The sequence below is a fragment of the Rhinatrema bivittatum genome, chromosome 10 (genome assembly GCF_901001135.1).
Source record: "Rhinatrema bivittatum chromosome 10, aRhiBiv1.1, whole genome shotgun sequence".
NCBI classification, from domain to species: Eukaryota; Metazoa; Chordata; class Amphibia; order Gymnophiona; family Rhinatrematidae; genus Rhinatrema; species Rhinatrema bivittatum.
In genome coordinates, this window is record NC_042624.1 from 18,930,292 (window position 1) to 18,953,134 (window position 22,843).

Genomic DNA, 22,843 nt, shown 5'->3' on the forward strand with positions numbered 1-22,843 from the left:
GTCTGTGCATCAGTACCTGGAATGGTAAAAGTCACGGCCCAGTGTAGGCTGTCTGAATCTATTTCCTCTTACTCCCACTATTGAAGTGGAGAGCGATGTTGCAATTGCATTAAAATCATGAAAGCTAATTGATTAAGGATAGTCACTGCTACTCCATGCAGTTTACTCCCATGCACCCTTTTCTTCATTTCTACAGTGTAGCCCAGGGGTCGGCAACTTATGGTTCACATGGCCATTTATACTGGCACAGTGCGGTACTGAGTAGCAGTTGAGTTGTCACTACTGCTGTTTATGTATGCAGGCAGCTTCGAGGCAAGATATAGCCTCGCTGCACCCCAACAGTAGGAATCATGTTTTTATGGTTAAACGATTTTATTAGGTTTATATCATAGAAAAAAAATACAACACTGAGGAGGGGTTGACTCTGATCCCTCCTCAGATTTCAATACATTGATTCAACAACCCAACAAGAAAACTGCCCCCCTTCCCTCACCCTCCCGCCCCACACAGAGTGCAAAAGTTTCCCCCTTAAGAAAGTGTCACCTAAGATAGGCTAATCATTAACTAGAGGCAGGGCTGGAAGAACCACTAGGTGAGCTAGGCCTGTGCCTAGGGCGCCGAGACTTAGGGGGTGCTGTGGCAGGTGGTAGAATTTTGAAAGGGCAAAAAGTGCCCTTTCAAAATTCTGCCAGTCCCCATCTCACCCTGCTTCCCCGCCCCCCTGGTGGTCCAGCGGAGAGCCTGGGAGCGATCTGCCGCTCCTGGGGCCTCTCTGCCACTAACCAAAATGGCGCCGGTGGCCTTTAGCCCCTACCATGTGATAGGGGCCAACCGATGGCACCAGTAGCCCCTGTCACATGGTAGGGGTTGAAGGCCACCGGCGCCATTTTGATTAGTGGCAGCCGACGACCCAGGGGTGGCAGATGGCTCCCGGGCTTCCCGCTGGACCACCAGGGGATTTGTGAGTTTTCTTTTGGGGGGGAGGGAGGAGGAGTTGGGGCTGCAACCAGGGACGGGGCTGGGGGAGGGGGGGGCGGCATAAGGCTGAAGGTGCCTAGGGCACCCAATCCCCTTGCACCGACCCTATATAACATTACCCATATAATAAGCAATCTGGACCTGGATTGGCGCAATGTTACTTCGCATAGCTTTAGTGAAAGCATTGGTAATGACATTGGGAGAGACTAAATAGGTTGGAATGTGTCCTTTCATTAAGTTACTCATGCTGTTGTCCAGCTCTCTAAACAAGTCATTGATGAGCGTTTGAATGGGCTGGATAAAAGTACAGTCTTTGCTCAGCATGGTTTTAATGTTGGTAATGTCTTCTTGGTTATGTTCAGTTGCTTGAGAATGTAGGTTAACCAAGGTGACAGTGTTACTTAGTGTTTTACCTTGAGAATTTAACTGTTCTTGTTGGTGTTGTATCTGTTTAAAGATACTTTTTATATCGTTCTGCACTCTTTAACAGTGTTCTGCAAATGGCAATGGACATGGATGCACCAAAGAGGGAACACAGGGCAGAAAGAATAATGGATCCAGCAATTAATCCAAAAACCTTTTGGGTCGGTCTATGTCTTTTCTAACGGGCTGGATCATAACTTTGTCCAATTGGCTAAGAATGTTTCGGATGTTCTGAGTATCATATTTCAGGTGATCTTTGAACCAAGCTTTAGTTGCAGGCAGATGCATGTTAGTGAGGTTAAAATATTTCTGGATCACATGTCCATCAACACAGACACAAAGACTTTCTGGTTGACAATCTGGGACTCCATGATGAGGAAGCCAGGGGTGTCTTGCATCACGATACCGGAGGAAGGACTGGGCACGACCAGCTTGACAGCTTCTGCGCCTGTCATCAGCAGCACTAGGATGGTCGCCCTCAGGGACTGGCTCTTTATCTGAAAAACAGAGAACTACTCTTCTGCTTTATTGTTAATGTCACCAAAAAACATATAGTGACATATATGATGTTACAATCTTTATTAATTTCAAAAAAAGACATTTCCAAAAGACTTGCTTTCAAAATTTCTCATTACCCCAAGGAATACCCATCTAAAAATCCCAACCCATAATCACACACCATTCATACCTCCCTACACACACACATTCTCCATAATACCTCCCATTATTAAAATTTCTCAAATTTTGCTCTTATTCTCAAAACAAATTTTTTTACATGCAGAAAAAGATTCTCATTACGATACAAATCTTCAAAGTAAATTTGTTCACAAGCAGAAAAAAATTATATTTCTCAGATTTTTCTCTCGTTCTCAAAACGAAATTCCTTCAATTCCTCTTCATCCTCTCAACATGTTTCGCCTTTCCACAGGCTTCTTCAGGAGAACTTTAAAGAATTTCCTGCTGCTTATACATCTTCAGCATGTTCGTTAATATAATATTCCCGTACAGGTTTCATCTACAACGATTAACATTTTTATAAATAAAGATATATTTCCCAACAAACCCTATACACAAAAAATTTTTCTTTAAACAACATTCTCACATATTTTACCTATATGTCCAAGAAACAATTGACGTACAGACAGATACATTCCCCGACTCTTACTCTTCAGCGCGTCTCAAATGAGCTCCCACAAAACAGCCGTTCTTGCAATATGGCATGAACTTCCTTTGCATGTTACCTATAGTGAATCAAATCAACAGTTCCCAAACTCCTCTTCAAACTCAGAAAAATTCCATCCCAGAATTTCCCCACAAAGGAAAAAAAAGGTATATGCTGAAAATCGAAGGAAACTTACCTTACCAATTCTGAAAAACGCCGCCACTTCCATAGCATTCAACCACCGCCATCAAGTGAGTCAAAGGGATAAATCAACTCCTCCCCTTCTACCTCTTTATAAATCCCTCATCGCCAATCAAAACGGTCCATAGTATATCTACACCTCTTTCTGCTACCCGCGATAATTTAAAGGGACTATTCCGTTCATTTACCTATCTCAAAACAAATCCTTTAAAAGGACAATGTTTTACCACCTTATACATACCTATTTACTAAAACTGACCACACACATCCAAGATAATCAGAGACACGCGACCCAGTCAATTCTATCGTTTAGTCCATTTGGCCATAGAGTTTCTAAAGAGAAAATCCATCTCTGCTCCACTCGCAACAATATTTTATTTAAGTTGCCCCCTTGTCTGTTCTTTATCTCTTGAATCACAAAAAAATGGAGATCCTCCACTGTATGTTGATATTCACGCCAAATCTTCTCCAGTGGAGCAGTTTCTACTTCATTTCGAAGTCTACTGCAATGTTCTAATATCCGGGTTTTAATTTTTCTCGATATCTTGCCCACATAGAAAACCCACATGGACATTTTATAATGTACACTACTGAGACAGATTGGCAAGTAGTGACTCCTCTCAGGAAAAATTTTTTCCCAGAAACCGGATGAATGAAAAACTGTACTGACAAACATAATTTGCAAACACTACAATTTGTGCACGGGTAATGTCCTCCTATTACATCATCCAAATCCGAATGCACAAGAATATCCCTGAGGTTCTTCGATCTTCTAAATGAAAACAATGGAGGATCTTTCATACCCTCAAAGCCACTGACCAAATGCCAATGGCTTTTAATGACTTGAATCAAGTCACCCACCCTATTTGAATAAGGTAAAAAACACACTAAAGATCCAGGTGAGTCCCTTTTCCAGGGATTGTTTGCTCAGACTAGCTTTAACAGGTCTAATCTACCTTTAAAGAGTCCATCAGAAGGTTGCTGTGTGGGGACGCTGATTGCTAAGATCTGCATGTAGTCATCAGAAAGAGCTTTTACATTCTAGAGATCTGAACATCAGCATGAAGGTTTCTAATCCCAAGCAGAGCTATGCAAGCAAACCAATCATCAATCAGTATCTTTTCAATGTGCTGGTATAGTGTGCATTCTTTTTGCATATTATGGTTTAGTATGTACATTGTAGGTAAATCAGAGCCCCTCTCTCGCTCTTTCTCCTTGCAGGATTTTCTATGTATCTCATGATTCTCAGGATCTGAAGATCTTCAGTTATATTGCCAGAGATGGGGCCAGCAATATCTTCAGATGCAATGTCTTCAAATCAAAGAAGAAGGTAATATACCCAGACGAGCTCATAACACATTGCTCTTTTTAAAGATTTTGCTCATGTATAGAGATCATTGAACAAAAAAATCACCATCAACCAGGTATATTATCTGAAATGTCCCCTAAGCAAAACACAGTTGTCAGAAATTAAAAAATGGACATGTGACTAGAAAAAACTAAAAAACTAAAATAAAATTGAAAAAATTGTTAAAGGAAGGGTTGCTAGTTTCATATAATATTTTAAAATATTGTAGCTAACTAAGGTCTACAGCATTAGCGTACATTATAATCATCAACTAATCAATCTCCTTCCAACCTAATATTTTTTGTTTGAATTTTAAAAAAAATCTGTAAATTATCAAATTATTTTTACAAAAAGATTGTATTATGTCCCAGTGCCTCAAATACGTAACACATTTGAATCGGTGAAAAATACACTCCCGAATTAAACCGTTTCCGACATCCCATCATAAAACTTGCCTGGACCTTTGTTGGCTACAGTGTTTTAAAATATATAACAATTTTTTTCAATTTTATTATTTCCTGTCGTGTAGCCAGATGGACTCAGAACAAATGGGTATAGTATGCTCGTGCTAGCAGTTGGAGACGGATCTGACGTCAGCACGGGTATATATACCCCCACAGGAAGCGTAGCAACTTAGTAATTTCCGTCTCCAAAGCAGTTTGGAGAGCCTGAATGCTCGCTGAGCGTGTTTCCAATCTACTTTCTACTTTCTACTTACTAAATTTTTACTGCAACATCGAGCCCCGCACTCCTGCGGTGATACCCTTGGGGTCCCTCCCCCAGTAGAGTTTCCCGGGGTGATTTCCGTGGTCCCCCGGAGGTTTAAGTCCTCGGTCCGGTGGTCGAATCGCGGCAGGGACGTAGCCTCCAGGCGAGGCTCGGGCGTGGCGAGCGAGGTGCCTCGGTCCCGGCGTGGACGAGGCAGCGGGTGCATATCCTCAAACGCGGCGGTGAAGGTACTTGCCCTCTCCCCCCGCAGCCGGAGACCGCCCGGGTTCCAGCCGGGAAGCGCCGAGCATCAGGTAAGGCGTACATCTCTTACTTTGGTCGCCGAGGAACCGAGGATCAGCGGCATGGCACGCCGTGGAGGGCGCCATTTTGTGGGCCTTGTTCAGGTATTGAGCGCTCGTGATAGGCGCATGTCTATGACTAAGCGCATATTATATACATCATTGTGCGTATATGTCTGACCGCATATTGCTGAGAGCATATTGTATACTAGTGAGCGTGTATTGCTGACCGCATATTGCTGAGAGCATATTGTATACTATTGAGCGTGTATTGCTGACCGCTTATTGCTGAGAGCATATTGTATACTATTGAGCGTATATTGCTGCCCGCATATTATTCAGCGCCTGTTCTACTAAGCGTATATTGCTGCCGCTTATTATTGTGCGCCTGTTATATTAAGCGTATATTGCTGCCGCATTTTATTGTGCGCCTGTTCTACTAAGCGTATATTGCTGCCGCATATTATTGTGCGCCTGTTATATTAAGCGTATATTGCTGCCGCTTATTATTGTGCGCCTATTGTATTAAGCGTATATTGCTGCCGCATATTATTGTGCGCCTGTTGTATTAAGCGTATATTGCTGCCGCTTATTGTTGTGCGCCTATTGTATTAAGCGTATATTGCTGCCGCATATTATTGTGCGCCTGTTGTATTAAGCGTATATTGCTGCCGCTTATTGTTGTGCGCCTATTGTATTAAGCGTATATTGCTGCCGCATATTATTGTGCGCCTGTTGTATTAAGCGTATATTGCTGCCGCATAGCATTAAGCGCATACTTTTCAATGGAACAGAACGCCTCAGCGTCTTCAGCGGGGGCGCCTCCTGCATTAAAGCCCTCGGCCTCTGCTCCGCATGCCAGCTTAGAGCCACGCACAGTGAAGAGCCAGACTCCCTATGTGCCCAATGTGAGGAGGCCGTGGGACCCTCGGGCCAGGACCGGTCTCAGCCACGATTTGCTGACAGTTCCCCAGGGGCTACCCCGGATTTAGCGGGCAGTCTCGACCAATCTGGAATCCCGGGGGATCTTGTGCCCCGGCGATTAGAGACTGCTTCAATTTCCTGGGTGGATCTCTTTAAGGGGATTCATGCCTTTGTACAGATGCAAACGGCTTCCCGTCCAGGCCCTGCGGTTCCTGCTGTCCCTGCTGTTTCTGCAGTTCCTGCTGTTCCTGCCGTGGCTGCGACTGCGGAGGCTGCTGCGGCTGCTGCTGCGGTTGCGGCTCCAGCAGATCCTGTTCCTGGACCCTCATGCCCCTATCGTGAGCGGGTCCTCCCGCCGCTGGACAGTCCGGATCAGTCGGACCAGGAGGTTTCACCGGATGAGTCCGAACTCCCGGACGAAGGGGAACTTCCCTCAGGGATTGAGCCAGATAGAACCATGAGGCGGTTCTTCCCCAAGGAGGATCTCTCGGACCTGGTGTCTCAGTGCCTGGCGTCTCAGTGCCTGGCAGAGTTGGATATTACAGGTCCCAGCGCTACGGTACCCTCTGCGCAGAACCCCCTGCTGGAAGGTCTTCGTCCCACAGCCCGCCATTTTCCATTCTTGCAAGCAGCACAACAACTGATAGATTTGGAATGGGCTGCACCAGCGGCCGCATTCAAAGGGGGTCGGGCCCTGACAGGCATGTACCCACTGGCACCGGCTATCCAGGAGCTGCTGGCGTGCCCTCAGGTGGACGCCTTGATTAGCGCTGTGGTCAAGCGCACTACCATTCCAGTTGAGGGGGGGGGGCAGCCCTCAAGGAACCTCATGACCGGCGACTGGACGCCATTCTGAAACAGACTTTAGAGGTGGCAGCGCTATCTTTGCGGATCGCAACCTGCTGCACAGTGGTGACACGTTCTTGTTTGTCACAGGTCAGGAACAACGCTCCAGCAGCAGACATGGAGTCAGCTCTCTCGTTCCTCACGGATGCCACATCAGACCTAGTCCGGACAACAGCCAAGGGGATCTCATCCTCCGTAGCGGCCAGGAGGCAGCTCTGGATCCGGAAATGGTCAGCTGATGCCCCTTCGAAGACACGCCTCACCAGATTGCCCTTTAAGGGCTCTTCCCTGTTTGGCAGCGACCTGGATAAATTGTCCAGCACATGGGGCGCCTCTCCAGTACCTCGACTGCCAGAAGATCGGTTCAGAAGGAACCAGCGCGCCTTTCCAAGGCCCTCCAGAGGTAGAAGCTCCCAGCGCTTCATTCCCTACAGGAGTCGCTACCAGGCACCACGTCCTCAGGCCAGGAACCAGTCTTTTCGGACCAAGCAGCGCAGGAGGGGAGCAGGCCCGGGCTCAGGTCCTGGCCGCGCCTCACAATGAGAATCCGCCGATTCATCTGGGGGACGGAGCCATAGGGGGCAGGTTAACCCTCTTCTACCCCAGATGGGTCGAGATTATGTTGGACCAGTGGGTCCTCGCCATCATCCGAGAGGGGTATTATCTGGACTTTCATCATCTCCCTCCGGACAAGTTTGTGGAATCTTCATGTCCCACACACAAGATGGCAGCATTGGAAGCTACCCTGGCGAGGCTCCTGTCCTTGAAAGCCATCATCCCAGTACCTGCATGGGAAGTGAATTCTGGACACTATTCCATTTATTTCATGGTACCCAAGAAAGGGGGCACCTTTCGGCCCGTACTGGACCTCAAGTCAGTCAATCAATACTTAAGGGTCCCGAGGTTTCGCATGGAAACTCTGCACTCCGTCAAGACCGCAGTACAGCCAGGAGAATTCCTCACGGCATTAGACTTGTCGGAAGCCTACCTGCATATCCCGATACATCCGGAGCATCAGCGCTACCTACGCTTCAAGGTTCTAGGACGCCACTTCCAATTCCGGGCTCTGCCCTTCGGGTTAGCCACGTCACCGCGGACCTTCACCAAGGTGGTCGTAGTGGTAGCAGCGGCACTCAGACGGGAAGGAATCCTTGTCCATCCCTACCTAGACGACTGGCTGATCAGGGCGAAATCACGAGAGGAGAGCCATCGGGCAACCGCAGAGTGATCGCCCTTCTGGAAAGCTTGGGCTGGGTAATCAACCTCAGCAAGAGTTGCCTACAGCCTTCCCAGTCGCTGGAATACCTGGGAGTACAGTTCGACACCCAGGCAGACACAGTCAGTCTCACTACCAAGAGAAGGTTAAAACTTCAGACGCGTATCCGGTACTTGATGGGAGCCAGTCGGCCCATAGCTTGGGATTATCTGCAGGTTCTCGGCCTCATGGCATCCACCCTGGAAGTGGTACCTTGGGCAAGGGCCCATATGAGACCATTACAACACTCCCTGCTCTCTCGCTGGAGCCCCCGCTTGCGGAACTATTCCACGCACCTTCCTCTGCCAGCCAAAATACGGACCCAGTTACGGTGGTGGTTGCAGTCCAACCACATGAGCAGGGGGTCGAAGATGTCCTCACCCACGTGGACTCTGCTCACCACAGATGCCAGCCTGAGCGGCTGGGGAGCACACTGCGAAGAACTCACCGCACAAGGGCGGTGGAGCAGAGAAGAGTCAGCGTGGAACATCAACCGTCTAGAGGCCCGGACAGTCCGATTGGCATGCCTACGATTTGCTCACAGACTGAAGAACAGAGCAGTCAGAGTGATGTCTGACAACGCCACCACAGTGGCATACGTCAACCGTCAGGGCGGAACCAGAAGCCAACAGGTATCTCTGGAGATAGCCCCGCTAATGGCTTCGGCAGAGGCGAATCTTCAGGACATCTCCGCCGTCCACATTGCCGGGAAGGACAACACCACGGCAGACTTCCTCAGCAGAGAGAGCCTAAATCCGGGAGAGTGGCAGCTGTCACCCACAGCCTTCCAGATGATTGTGGATCACTGGGGGATTCCGGACATGGATTTACTGGAGGACAAGTCCAATGCTCAAGTACCCAGATACTTCAGCCGCAAGCGCGACCCGTTCTCACGCAGCATCGATGCCCTGGTTCAGCCATGGCCTCCAGGGACTCTGCTGTTCGCCTTTCCTCCGTGGCCTCTGCTGGGCGCCATTATCCACAAGATTCAGGAACACCGGGGCCTAGTTCTTCTAGTGGCACCAGACTGGCCAAGAAGACCCTGGTACGCGGACATGAGAAGACTGCTGGCAGGGGAGCCTCTTCCCCTGCCTCCTCTATGGGACCTTCTACGTCAAGGTCCCATCCTCCACGAGGATCCAGCTCAATTCTCTGTTTCGGTCTGGCCATTGAGAGGGCTAGACTGAAGAAAAGAGGTTACTCGGAGCCCGTGATAGATACACTCCTCCGAGCTCGCAAATTTTCCACATCCCTCACCTACGTAAGGATCTGGAGAGTATTTGAAGCATGGTGCGACACTCATGGCACCAATCCACATGCGACCACAATCCCTATTGTGTTGGATTTCCTGCAAGATGGACTTCATAAGGGTCTCTCCCTCAGCTCCATCAAGGTTCAGGTGGCTGCGCTGTCTTGCTACGGTCCCAGGAGGGATGGCAAGACCATTTCCAAGCACCCAGATGTTTCTCGCTTCCTGAAAGGAGTCAAGCATATTCGTCCGCCACTGAAGTGGCCTGTGCCCTTATGGAACCTCAACCTTGTTTTGGATTTCCTCGCGGGATCCACCTTCAGACCCCTTCGGGGCCTGTCTCTCCGTTCTCTCACTTTGAAGATGGTGTTCTTGCTGGCGGTATGTTCAGCACGCCGCATCTCAGAGCTACAAGCACTGTCCTGCCGGGATCCATTTCTCAGAATCACTCCTGAGGCTATCCATCTTCGGACAGTTCCCTCCTTTCTACCTAAAGTAGTTTCACAGTTTCATCTTAACCAAACCATATCCTTGCCTACCACGGCGGGTTTGAAGAAATCTGAAGAAGGGCGTTTATTACGCCATCTCGACATTGGCAGATTGCTGCCCAGATATCTGGAAGTGACACAAGAAGTACGAAAGACGGACCATCTGTTCGTCCTGCACAGCGGGAAGAAACAAGGTGAAGCGGCCTCGCGGCCCACCATCGCCCGCTGGATTAAAGAAGTTGTCCGAGCAGCTTACGTGGAGGCCGGGAAGTCTCCGCCTCTACAAGTCAAGGCTCATTCTACCAGAGCACAAGCGGCATCCTGGGCGGAATCCAGGATGCTCTCGCCGGCAGAAATATGTAAAGCGGCGACATGGTCCTCCCTCCATACCTTCTCCAGATTCTACCGTCTGGATGTCCAGGCCAGGGAGGACACAGCATTTGCGAGGGCGGTCCTACATGGTCCTCAGGCAGCCTCCCGCCCAGGCTGGGAGTAAAGCTTTTGTACATCCCATTTGTTCTGAGTCCATCTGGCTACACGACAGGAAATGTTGAGATTACTTACCTGATAATCTCCTTTTCCTTAGTGTAGACAGATGGACTCAGCATCCCGCCCAGCTGCCTGTGTACATGGGTTTCACCGATTCAAGGTAAGCCATGTTATCTGTTTCCATAAGAGCGTACTCTCTACCAGGTGTCAACGCTTTCCGGTTGGGAATGCTGGCGGTCTCCAGCTACTATCAGTCGGTCAGGGGAATCCTGTTTCACTTTTTCACTGAGCGTCAGTACACACATCCATAACAGCTTTTGCAAGGAAGATTACTAAGTTGCTACGCTTCCTGTGGGGGTATATATACCCGTGCTGACGTCAGATCCGTCTCCAACTGCTAGCACGAGCATACTATACGCATTCGTTCTGAGTCCATCTGTCTACACTAAGGAAAAGGAGATTATCAGGTAAGTAATCTCAACATTTTTCATGTTCAATGAAAAGGGTTAATGAAATCATTTGGGTAAATATACCATCTTTACGCAAATAAAACTTTCTGTATACAAGTTCATTTAGTTGAAATTATCATGTTTGTGGTAACTATTTTTCTTTCATATTCTGAGCTGTTTCAGCAGTTTCTGTGATTTAAAGCTCCCAAACAACCTCAGTTTTCAACTTGTCATAATCACATCCAATTTGTTTTGTTTTGTCCATTAATTATATGTTTTGTCCATTAATTATATGTTACCTTTCTAAGCTCCTAACAGCTATGGATTTGAGGGATAGAAATACCTATATAAATGAATTTCTCCAAGGTCAAGCAGGATGGCATAGACCTCATACATGGGTGACATTATCAGATGGAGCCTGCCACTATCCATGCGAGATCCCTCTTCAGTCTCTCTCTTTCCACAAAGCTGAAGCCTCGCGGTTGTGGAGCTTGCACTTTTTTGCTGTGGAAAACTATCTTCCTCTTTTTCCCGAGTCCCATCTGGTCCCTCTGCATTTTTTCGGGATTTTTCTCAGTAAGTTTTTCTCTATAGCGCGCCACATTCTTTTTCCCGTGGCTTCCGCAGTTGCCCCCTGTGCTACTGGACTATGTTCATCACAGACCCCCCCACTAGGTCTGTGTCCTTTGCCTTGGGGCATTGCATGATGTCCGTGGCTGTGACCTTTGCCCCCAAGGGTCGTTGGGCATGCCTGGAAAAAATGGAGAAATTATTTGGTGCCGAAAAATCTGAGCTGTCTACATCAGCGTTCAGAAATTCAACACTACAGGGTAAGGGGATTTCGGTCACTCTGTGTCCCCTCCGCCACCAGGTCCTAGTCCAGAAATAGGGGCAGGGGACTGTCCAAGATCAATATCTTTGCATTCCAGATCGGGTTCCTCCATCTCCCTCAGCTCCAAGGAGGGACCAGGAAAAGTCCAGGAAGCTCCATCACTGGTTTTCATCGTCAAAGGTGTTGTACCATGGGAAAGCACTGACATCGTCCATGCCTTCCCGGAAGCGGTCCTGGGCCGAGGACTTTGTACTCTCTGAACAGCCCGAGGAACCTTGGCGATCCCCACCGATACTGGTGAAGAGTTCAGTACCCCCCCCCCCCCCCCCACCACACACACACAGTTCCTGGGGACGATCCAATTCCGCCGCTGCCTCAAGCTTTCCTGTCCTCGGCAGCCTTTGAAGGAGGAGTTAGAGAGACGTATGCGGCTGGTGGTTGTCTGAGTCCTGCAGGGCATCGAGCCTACAGGTCCACCAGGACTGCCACTGCCACAGAGAAGCACACACAAATGAGATAGGAGTTGGGGCCACGACTGGGATTGGGGGGGGGGGGGGGGCAGCAGCAAGGCAGAACGTTTGCCTAGAGCACCTAATACCCTTGCACTGGCCCTGGATAGGAGGCAATGTCCTTTTGTGGATTGCAAACTGGTTAAAAGACAGGAAACAGAGAGTAGGATTAAATGGTCTATTTGCACAGTGGAAAAAGGTAAACAATGGAGTGCCTCCAGGATCTGTACTGGGACTGGTGCTTTTTAATATATTTATACATTAGTTCAATTGTTATTTGTTCCTATGCTTCTCTGCTCTCCTATTGGTTTTTTGTACCCCCTACCCTTCCCCTGTTACTTGTAATTTCCGTTGCTTTTGTTCCATGTAAACCGAGGTGATGTTTCGACTAACATTGGTATAGAAGACTCTTCAAATAAATAAATAAATAAATGATCTGGAAAAGGGCACAATGAGGGCGGTTCTTAAATTTGCGGATGGCACTAAATTATGCAGAGTAATTAAATCTCAAGCGGATTGTGATAAATTGCAGGAGGACCTTGTGAGACTGGAAGATTGGGTATCCAAATGGCAGATGAAATTTAATGTGGACAAATATAAGGTGATGCATATAGGGAAAAATAACCCTTGCTGTGGTTACGCAATGTTAGGTTCCACATTAGGAGTTACCACCCAGAAAAGAGGTCTAGGCGTAATAGTGGATAATACATTTAGATCATTGGCTCAGTGTGCTGTGACACTAAAAAATGCAAACAGAATGCTAGGAATTTTTAGGAAGGGAATGGAGAATAAAATAGTGGATATTATCATGCCTCTGGTGAAGACCGCACCTTGAATACTGTGTGAAGTTCTGGTTACTGTATCTCAAAAAAAAGATATAGTTACACTAGAGAAAGAACAGAGAAGGGCGAACAAAATGATAAAGGGGATGGAATGGCTCTCCTGTGAGGAAATTCTAAAGAGGTTAGGGCTATGCAGCTTGGAGAAGAGACAGGACTTGAACGGATGAATGTGAATCAGTTATTTACTCTTTTGGATGACAGAGAGAATTCTTTTTCACTCAATGCATAATTAAGCTCTGGAATTAATTGCCAGAGGATGTAGTTACACCTTTTAGTTTAGCTGGATTTAAAAAAGGTTTGGATAAGTTCCTAGAGCAGAAATCCATAAACTGTTATTAATCAATATGGATTAGTAGCTTGGGATGTATTCATTTAGGAGTAAATTTTAAAACCCGCGCACACACATGGACACGGCGTTTTTATAATATGCGTGTGCGTCGGCACGCGCATGTCATGAAATACGATTCCCACGCGCACCCAGTTTTTATATTAGTGCGCGCATGTGCGAGCAGGTGGTGTCTCGCGGTGGGGGGGGTGATTTAAAAAAAAAAGTGTGGCGACGCGAACAGTCCTACATCAATCAAGGAGTGGACTGGGAGGGAACTTTCCTTTCCCCCTGTCCTCCCTCTCCTCCCTGACCCCCCAAACCCCTTTTCTTACCTTTTTTGTTTATTTTGGCCAGCGCACGTTTCCCCGGGACAGGGCCTAATGGCCGCTGCCCCAGTCAGCCTCTGCCCCGGCCCCTTTCAAGAAGCCCGACACTTCCGCACATATCCCCCGGTTTTTAAAATTTGGGCTTTAATGATTGGATACTTGTCCAGGTACTTGCGACTTGGTTGACCACTGTTGGACACAGGATACTGGGCTTGATGGTCCCTTAATCTGACCCAGTATATCATATCTTATGTTCTTAATCACCACTTCTTGAAAGCTGCCTGAGAGAGAGGAGCAAAATAATCATAAACTATACCAGGTATATCAATATGGATAAGACATGCTATGATCTAAAGTATCAAAAATTCTGTGATCTAAACTCTAAAGTATGAAAAGCTGCCAAAATATCAAGTAAAATCAGGAAAAAAAAAAGGTTCCATTATCGAAACCTGGCCTAAAAATATCACAAACAGATAAAAGCAAAGTTTCAGTACCATGGGCTGCTCTAAACCTAAATTGAAAAAGTCTAAGATTCTACTCCTCAACATAAAGCTTGAGATAAGATAAAACTACATTTTCTTAGCAAGAAATAGCAAACTTGAAATCTGTCTATAATTTGCAAAATCAGAGGGATTAAGGTGAGGCTTTTTCAGGAAGGATTGCACAGCAGCATTTTTTAACATTTGTGGAATCTTGCCCTCCTTAAGGGACATACTGTCAAAGGTAGAAAGAAAATCACCCAAATCTTCCCTCAAAACTTTAAAGGAAGCACTATAACAGACCTTCAAGGGCAAAAAGTAACCTTCATTTTTGATACAATCTGAATTATCTCAGTCAAAGGTAGGAGCTCAACAGAAGTAAAAATTTGTGAAAATGGAGTAGTTACTAAATTAATCTTGTCATGAAAGAATGAAGCCACTGATTCACAGTGATCAGAGGCAAGACCAATATCTTTTTTTTTTTTTTTTTAAAGGATCAACTAAAAACTGTGCAATGAAGAACAATTCCTATGGTCTAAAAGAAGCAGAATTTATACATTTAATTAATACATTTATATTCCACTAATCGACAAAGCAAAATAATATAAGCAGTATAAAAGAAATATAACAGATGAATTTATGCAAGCACAACATTAGCAACAGAAAACCAATAGAGTTCACAACAAGCAGAAGATGCTTTCTAGTATATGCCATAGAGAACCCGTGTGTGTTCAGCAATTTCCTAAAACAAAGTAAGTCTGACTGAACCCTAATCTCATCAGGCAAGTTATTCCACAGAACACGGACAGCAAAAGAAAGCATTCTATTTTGGGACACAGCAAATTTAATGGTCTTATGAGATGGTGTCTCCAAGAGATTTTGCGAAGCAGAGCACAGTGCCCTTACACGGTGATACTTCTGAAAAGCAGAAATAATACATTCAGGGTGATCCAGTACCGAGCGGTAGGAAGAGCTGCGTTAGTGCCTACGGCACCCGCGGTTACCGCCCGCACAGTGCAGCTCACCTACCGCTCGATCCTGAAGCCTAATTATATGTAAATGTAAGCCGCGTCTGAAAAGCCATAGTCCGGCGCAACCCAGGATACTGGATAGAGCGCCTATACAGGATCCTGGGTGCGCGGGCCTAAGGCTTCACGCCACGCTGGTATCTGTCATTTCAAATGTCATTTGAAATGACAGATACCAGGAAGTCTGGTTCGATCGGGTGCAAAAGTAAGTTGCTTCGCCGCTGTCAGTGTCCCCCCCCCCCTCCTCCTCTCGGAGCAGGGAGCGAAAAGCAGCCTTGCTCCGGGAGGGGGGGACGGGACACTGACGGCGGCGAAGCAACGCAGAAGCAACGGCGAAAAGACTTTTCAGTGTCCCCCCCCCTCTCGGAGCAGGGCGCGAAAAGCAGCCTTGCTCCGGGAGGGGGGGGGGGACACTGACGGTGGCGAAGCAACGCAGAAGCAACGGCGAAACGACTTTTCAGTGTCCCCCCCCTCTCGGAGCAGGGCGCGAAAAGCAGCCTTGCTCCGGGAGGGGGGGACGGACACTGACGGCGGCGAAGCAACGCAGAAGCAACGGCGAAACGACTTTTCAGTGTCCCCCCCCCCCTCTCGGAGCAGGGCGCGAAAAGCAGCCTTGCTCCGGGAGGGGGGGGGACACTGACAGCGGCGAAGCTTTCCCCCAGCCCGGACACCGGCAAAACTTGCTGTTTTGCAGCCATGAGCCATGAGCAGGAACGCGAAGATCTGGCTCCGATAGCTCCTCCCGACAAGATGGCCGCCTGCACGGGGAAAGAGTACAATTGGCCGCTGAAGACGTGATGTCGTGATGTCCCGGAGCAAGGCTGCTTTTCGCGCCCTGCTCCGAGAGGGGGGGGGGGACACTGAAAAGTCGTTTCGCCGTTGCTTCTGCGTTGCTTCGCCGCCATCAGTGTCCCCCCCCCCCCTCCTCCCGGAGCAAGGCTGCTTTTCGCGCCCTGCTCCGAGAGGGGGGGGGGGGGGACACTGAAAAGTCGTTTCGCCATTGCTTCTGCGTTGCTTCGCCGCCGTCAGTGTCCCCCCCCCCCCCCCCCGGAGCAAGGCTGCTTTTCGCGCCCTGCTCCGAGAGGGGGGGGGGGGGACACTGAAAAGCCGTTTCTCCGCCGCTGTCTTCTGGCTTCGCCGGTGTCCGGGCTGGGGGAAAGCTTCGCCGCTGTCAGTGTCCCCCCTCCTCCCGGAGCAAGGCGGCTTTTCGCGCCCTGCTCCGAGAGGAGGGGGGGACACTGAAAAGTCGCTTTGCCGTTGCAGTCTCCGTGGCAGCCCCAGTCCGGACATCGGAGGGGGGCTGCAACGTTTTTTTTCGCTTTTTTTTTTTTGGCTTCGGGAGTAGGGGAGAGGACTGGGGCTGCCACGGAGACCGGCACCCATGATCGCGGCCGGGGCAGGTGAGCGGGGGCTGGGGGAAAGCTTGCCACCTACCCTTACCCATGCCTCTACCGCCTGGGTCAGGGTAGGCGGTAAATTTGCAGGTTAAACGCGCGACAAAACGGCAGGGAAAGGTAGCGATAGTCGGGGCGCGGGTTACGGGATGCTAGGGGAATAGCTAATTGGCTCGTTTGCATGCAATATCGAGCTAATTCGCTCGTTTGCATGCAATATACATGCCGCGGGCGGAAGGGGTTACCCGGGGAATTTAGGACGCGGTAGGAGTAGGTTAAAGGGGATTCGGGATCGCAGGAAGGGCTAACGCGGCCGGAACGTGAGTTAGAAGCGGCTTAGGAGCAGGGTAAACACGGCCGCACTTTACAGGATAGGCCTGATTGTGGTGCAAGGTTATCAAGGGCTTTAAAGACTAGGCATAACACTTTAAAGCAGAGCTTTCCAAACTTTTCATGTTGGTGACACACTTTTTAGACAAACATAATTTCGGGACACAGTAATTCAGTCTACTAGCAAACCGGAGGTTAAAGGTTAAACGAATGAAATGTATTTCGACAATTTATGTATGTTTCCTTAAATATATACATAATAAAATGTTTCACGACACAACCTATCTTGTGAAAACCTTTCATTTATATTAAAACTATATAATATTCCAAGATTAATGTTATTGTTCTAATTTATGAGTAACAATAATAAAACAAAGTTATTGTGTTATTCAATTTACCTCTTTAATGAGATATATGAGCTTGATGGGATGAACACAGATTTGAATATTTGGTGTTAATAAGAAAGTCCAAAGGGTCTTCTGCATAATTTTAAAAAGCTGGCCAGTTTCACACTATATAATTATTTGATAGCCTCATTCAACTAATTCTATTTGGCTATGAGAGTGAAGTCTGGAATTTATAGGAAGGGACAGAATGTCAATATAAATCCTGCACCTCCAGTTCTGTAACTCTGTGCATCCACTGAAATTCCCCCAAACAATGGAGCTTGGATGTTTCCCTTACAGCTCATCATAGTAAAAGATATTTTCAAATGCTGGTGTCACCTCACAGTAACAGCAGCACAAACACCTTCCTCTGCCAGGCACATTGTGAACTAAAATAAAACCTCGCAAAAAAGACACTCAAAATCTATACTGCAATCCCATTGCAACATAACAGTAATAACACCAAGGACTCAAACAACAATACCCCTACCTGTGAAAACGCAAAGGTAAATATTACACTGGGTCCTAGAATACAAATAAACCACCTACTGAGGAAACAAAACAAACCCGATTGCTATAGATCCCTATGCTAGCAGAATCTCTCATCATGGTCACACACACACAGAGCAGAGACAGACCCTCACCAAATACAGAATACAAAATAAAGGAGCACAAATTAAACAAAAACTGAAATGGAAACCCCAAGAAGCCAGACTCTGTGTATTAACAATGGAAAAACAGAACCACCATTCCTCATAAAACAAATAAAATCAAAAAACAAAGCATCAGTTATAATAGTAAAACCATTCTAATAAAAGAATATTTTAAAACTACTGATAAATAGAATTTCTATTAATTAAAATCATATACATTTTTTACAATTTCCCAAACACCAATAAAATATTTCAAAACAGCACATATATCAAATAACACCCAATAATTAAAGCTAATAAGGATTTTAAAAAGCCCCTGCTGTCCATACATGGGAGTTCTTGATTTCCAGTCACCCTGATATTGTCCAGGATTAGGAGGTTATCCTCTCTCACACAGACTCACATGTCCATTCTCTCTCACACATACACTGTCACATACATACACATTCATGCTCTTATACCCACCATAACCTCTCGCTCTCACAGACACTGACACACTCTCAGGCTCTAAGACACTCTCTCCCCCTCCACACACAAACTCTTACTCCCCTGGATTTTCTCATACACACTCGCTCTGGCTCCCTCACATACACACACACCCAAGCAAGTTCCCAATCATTCTCACACAAACACACACACCCAGGCAAGCTCCCAGTCATTCTCACACACTGAAACTGACCCCCAGGCAGGCTCCCATTCATTTTCACACCACTCCCTCACCATCCCCCAGGCATGCACACATTCATTCTCACACACACACACACATACACCCCACACAGGCCGGCATCTATTCTCACACATACAAACCCCAGGAAGACACCCATACATTCTCATGCACTGACGCACCCTCAGGCAGGCACCCATGCATTCACACACATACACCCCCAGGCAGATTCCCATTCATACACATGCACACACTAAAGGCAGACCCCCTCCCTTTCTTTTGCCAGCAACCTCGGAGCCTCTCTCATTCCTCTGCTGCCACTGTCACTGCTGCCACATGGCTATTTGGGAGGCGCTGATTGCTGCTATTGGCACTGAAGCCCATTCTGCTGCCTCCTCTGTGCAGGCCCCGTGGGCTTCCACTTCCTCCATGTTGATCTCGTACATTGTGAGATCCGCATGGAGAAAATGCCACTCTTGCACATTACCAAAGATTACATGTGCCAATCAGTAAAAAGTAATTTATTTCTTTTTTTTACCTTTGCTGTCTGATCTTAGTTTTCTAATCGGTTTTGTCACAGGTTTTTTTTGTTCCACCTCCCCTTTCTTATTTTTTTGCCAATTCCTTTCATATTGTCTTTTTTTTCTATTTCTTTTCTCTCCATCTATCTTCTTCCCTCATACATTCAGTCAGGTTCTCATTCTCACATGCTTTCTCTCTCTCTCACACACACACACACACAGGCTCTCACATGCTCTCTCTCATACAATCATTCATACAGTCTCTCTCTTGCACATGCTGTCTGACTCTCACACACCCAGGCTCTCTCTCACTGTCACATGCTCTCTCTCATACAATCATTCATACACAAGTCTCTCTCTTGCATATGCTGTCTGACTCTCACACACCCAGGCTCTCTCTCACTCCCACATGCTATCGTGCTCAAGCATAGGCTGTCACTCCCACATGCTGTCTTTCTCACACATACATACACACACACACACACACACTCTCACATGCTGTCTCTGCAAACATTCAGGTCCTCACTCCCACACCCAATCTCTCAATTCACCTCATACAGGCACCCAATTTCTCAACTAACCTCATACAGGCACCCAATCTCTCAACTCACCTCATACAGGCACCCAATCTCTCAACTCACCTCATACACGCACCCAATCTCTCAACGCACCTCATACACGCACACAACTCATTGGGCCCTCAGCCTCTCTCTTACCTCTGGGCCTCCTCTTCACGGGTTGCTGCAGGATGGGCTCTGCAGCGGCCCTGATCTTCTCCGGCCGATTGCGGCGACTCCGATCTTCTCGGGCCGATCCGTGGTGGAGACCCTGCTACCTGGCCTGCTCCTCTTCTGCACGTGGCTGATGCTCCACCTCCTTCCTGCCCATACGGCTCCGGCAACATTTTTCTTCCGGGGCCGCGCGGGCAGGAAGGAGGCGGAGCACCTGCTCTTCCTCTTTTCTGCCCGCGCGGCTTCGGCAACATTTTTCTTCCGGGGCCGCGCGGGCAGAAAGGAGGCGGAGCACCTGCTCTTCCTCTTTTCTGCCCGCGCGGCTCCGGCAACATTTTTCTTCTGGGGCCGCACGGGCAGAAAGGAGGCGGAGCACCTGCTCTTCCTGCTTTCTGCCCGCGCGGCTCCGGCAACATTTTTCTTCCGGGGCCGCGCGGGCAGAAAGGAGGCGGAGCACCTGCTCTTCCTGCTTTCTGCCCGCGCGGCTCCGGCAACATTTTTCTTCCGGGGCCGCATGGGCAGGAAGGAGGAGGAGCACCTGCGTGACATTTTTCTTCGGGCCGTGGTGACGTAAGCTCCACCACGGCCCCGCCGATCTTCCTGCTGTGCGTCTCCGGCACACAGCACAGCAATACTTTACTACTCAGCCGCCAGTGGGATGAGGTCCACCAGCGGCCGCATTGGCTCCCACTTGCCGGTGTGTCACGTGCACCGGGCTTGCGCGGCACACTGCAGGCGACACACTAAAGTGTCGCGACACACACTTTGGAAAGCTCTGCTTTAAAGGGAATGTAACTTGGGAAACATCCAAGATGGCAGCATGAATTAGTCACAAAATGGCTGTGTCTGCCCTCTTTGGTTACCTTTGTATGTTTTTTTGCTCATTATGCTTCCTGAGAGGGAGAGTTTGTGTCTTTCCCTCTGTCTGCCTGCTCTTTTGCCCAGCCACTTATCACCTCGTTTGTGACTAACAATATGAACTGAATGCCACATGCTCCATGTCCCTGCAGAGCCAAGCCATGCGTGTCGTCCGGACGGTGGGGCAGGCTTTTGAGGTCTGTCACAAGCTGAGTCTGCAGCACACTGAACATAATGCAGATGGAGAGGAGGATGAGGACAATCAGAGAGACAGTGAAGAAGCAGGCATCACAGGTACAGTATTAAAAAAGGAAGATTCCCTTAAACCTCTTCTACAACATACCTTCTGACAAATACTCCTGAGACACCTATTGACGAGTGCATTCAAGACATCCCACTGGGACCAGCATTCCAGGTTCTAATAATATGCCAATAATTAAGTACCTTGATGTCTAAATCATATACCTTTGTTTGAGCATCTGCCCACTAGTCACTGAATGACAGTTTCATCACAGGTTCAGCTTTATAAAAGAGTGTACATCAAGACATTTCCTGTTCTCTTCAAGTTCTGTTTCAGGGTATTTGCTCTCATGTTTTCTCCCACCATTTGTTGAGTGATGACATTTGTGTTTCATTTCACAACAATCTTCATTTCTGAATCTTGGAGGTAAGGCAAGCAGGACTGGGTGGTGCATCTGAGAAGCGGGATGGGATGCTAGATGTTGGAGATAGGACTGAGCACTGTATCTAGAAGTCAGGGCTGGTCACTGGAGGTGAGAGGCTGGATTAAGTAAGGATGAGACCCCAGCATTTATCTTCATCCTGGCAGCTGATATTCTTCTAGGACAAGCAGGATGGTAGTCCTCACTCATGGGTGACATCATCAGATGGAGCCCGTCACGGAAAACTTATATCAAAGTTTCTAGTACTAGGCACACTGAGCATGCCCAGCATGCTACTATCCACACGTCCATTCAGGATCCCCCTTCAGTCTCTTCTTTTCCGCAGAGCTGTTTGCCTCGTGGGTTTTTGGAGCTCTGCTCTTTAGTGTCTTTTCTCGGTACTTTTCTGCTCTGGGTCCCCCTTCCCCCAACAGTGCTTCAGAGCAGTGTGGTAAGTTGGGTTTTTTTTTTTGTTTTGTTTTGTTTTTTTTAACCTTCTTTGCGGTTGATTCCCGACTGTGCCATTCTCGGTATCCGCCAGTCATCTACCGCTCCCTGACTCTTTTTCAAAGCGTCATCAGACCATGTCTATCACAGATCCACATGACATCTGCATCCTCTTCCGAGGGTGTCGTCTTTGTGACCAAATGACCCACAAGGGTCATCGGGCTCAGCTTAGTAAAATGGAAAAACTCTTCGGGTCTAGAAAATCTGACTCTTCGACTCCAGCGTCAGGTGCCTCTACTCCCAAGGACTGTGGGTAACCGATAGAACTGCTTTCCTCTGTGCCCATTCCCCTTCCGGGGCCCCCATGTGAGCGCTGGGTCAGAGATAGGCTGCCTTCTGCGACATTGCGCTCCAGGACCTCAGGAACATCTCCATTCTCAGCGCCGGGGAAAGACCGGGCCGAGCACTGCAGGAAGCATCGGTACCGATCACCATCATCACATGGTGCCGGGAGTACTGGGTGTTCTCCACTGACATCTGTGCCGGGTATCAAGCCTCCCTGAGGTTGCAGGCTCGATACCCGGCACAGATGTCAGTGGAGAACACCAGTTCTCCCGGATACGATGGAGGTCAATGCCTCCTCTCCACGGGCTCACTTTGGGGGCAGCATGATGAACCCCGGTGAGAGTTCGTCCTGCTCCTCCTCCTTCAGTTTTCGCCTCATGGACTTCCAGGAGGAGCTGAACTGCAGAGTGCAACAGGCGGTACTCTGCACTCTTCAGCGCATCAAGCCATCGGTGCCCCTGACATCCGAGCCTGCCCCTGCGATGTTAGCACCACTGCTGGAGTGACTCTGTCCTCTTGGGCATCTTGTCCACGCAGCTGCCACTGGCGTCCGGGGGTCTCTCAATGCCCCAGCAGCCATTGAGTCCTCCTCCATCCGGAGTCATCACCATTATGGGTTCTTTGGAGGAGAAGGATGTCTCCCTTCCAGGGGCACCATTGGTGCCAGTATCATGCACACTCTTGTC

General features: G+C 48.1%; 1 protein-coding gene across 3 annotated transcripts in view; it reads left to right on the forward strand.

Moving 5' to 3' along the window:
- LOC115099984 (carboxyl-terminal PDZ ligand of neuronal nitric oxide synthase protein-like) overlaps nt 1-22,843 on the forward strand; it is a 560,668-nt gene that overhangs the window by 210,436 nt on the left and 327,389 nt on the right. For 2 of the 3 annotated variants that reach the window (XM_029618101.1, XM_029618104.1), the window contains exons 5-6: nt 3,986-4,094; nt 20,856-20,997. In XM_029618101.1, the coding sequence (XP_029473961.1) occupies nt 3,986-4,094; nt 20,856-20,997 (251 nt within the window). The remainder of the gene's footprint in view (nt 1-3,985; nt 4,095-20,855; nt 20,998-22,843) is intronic. The other variant, XM_029618102.1, reaches the window with a different exon arrangement.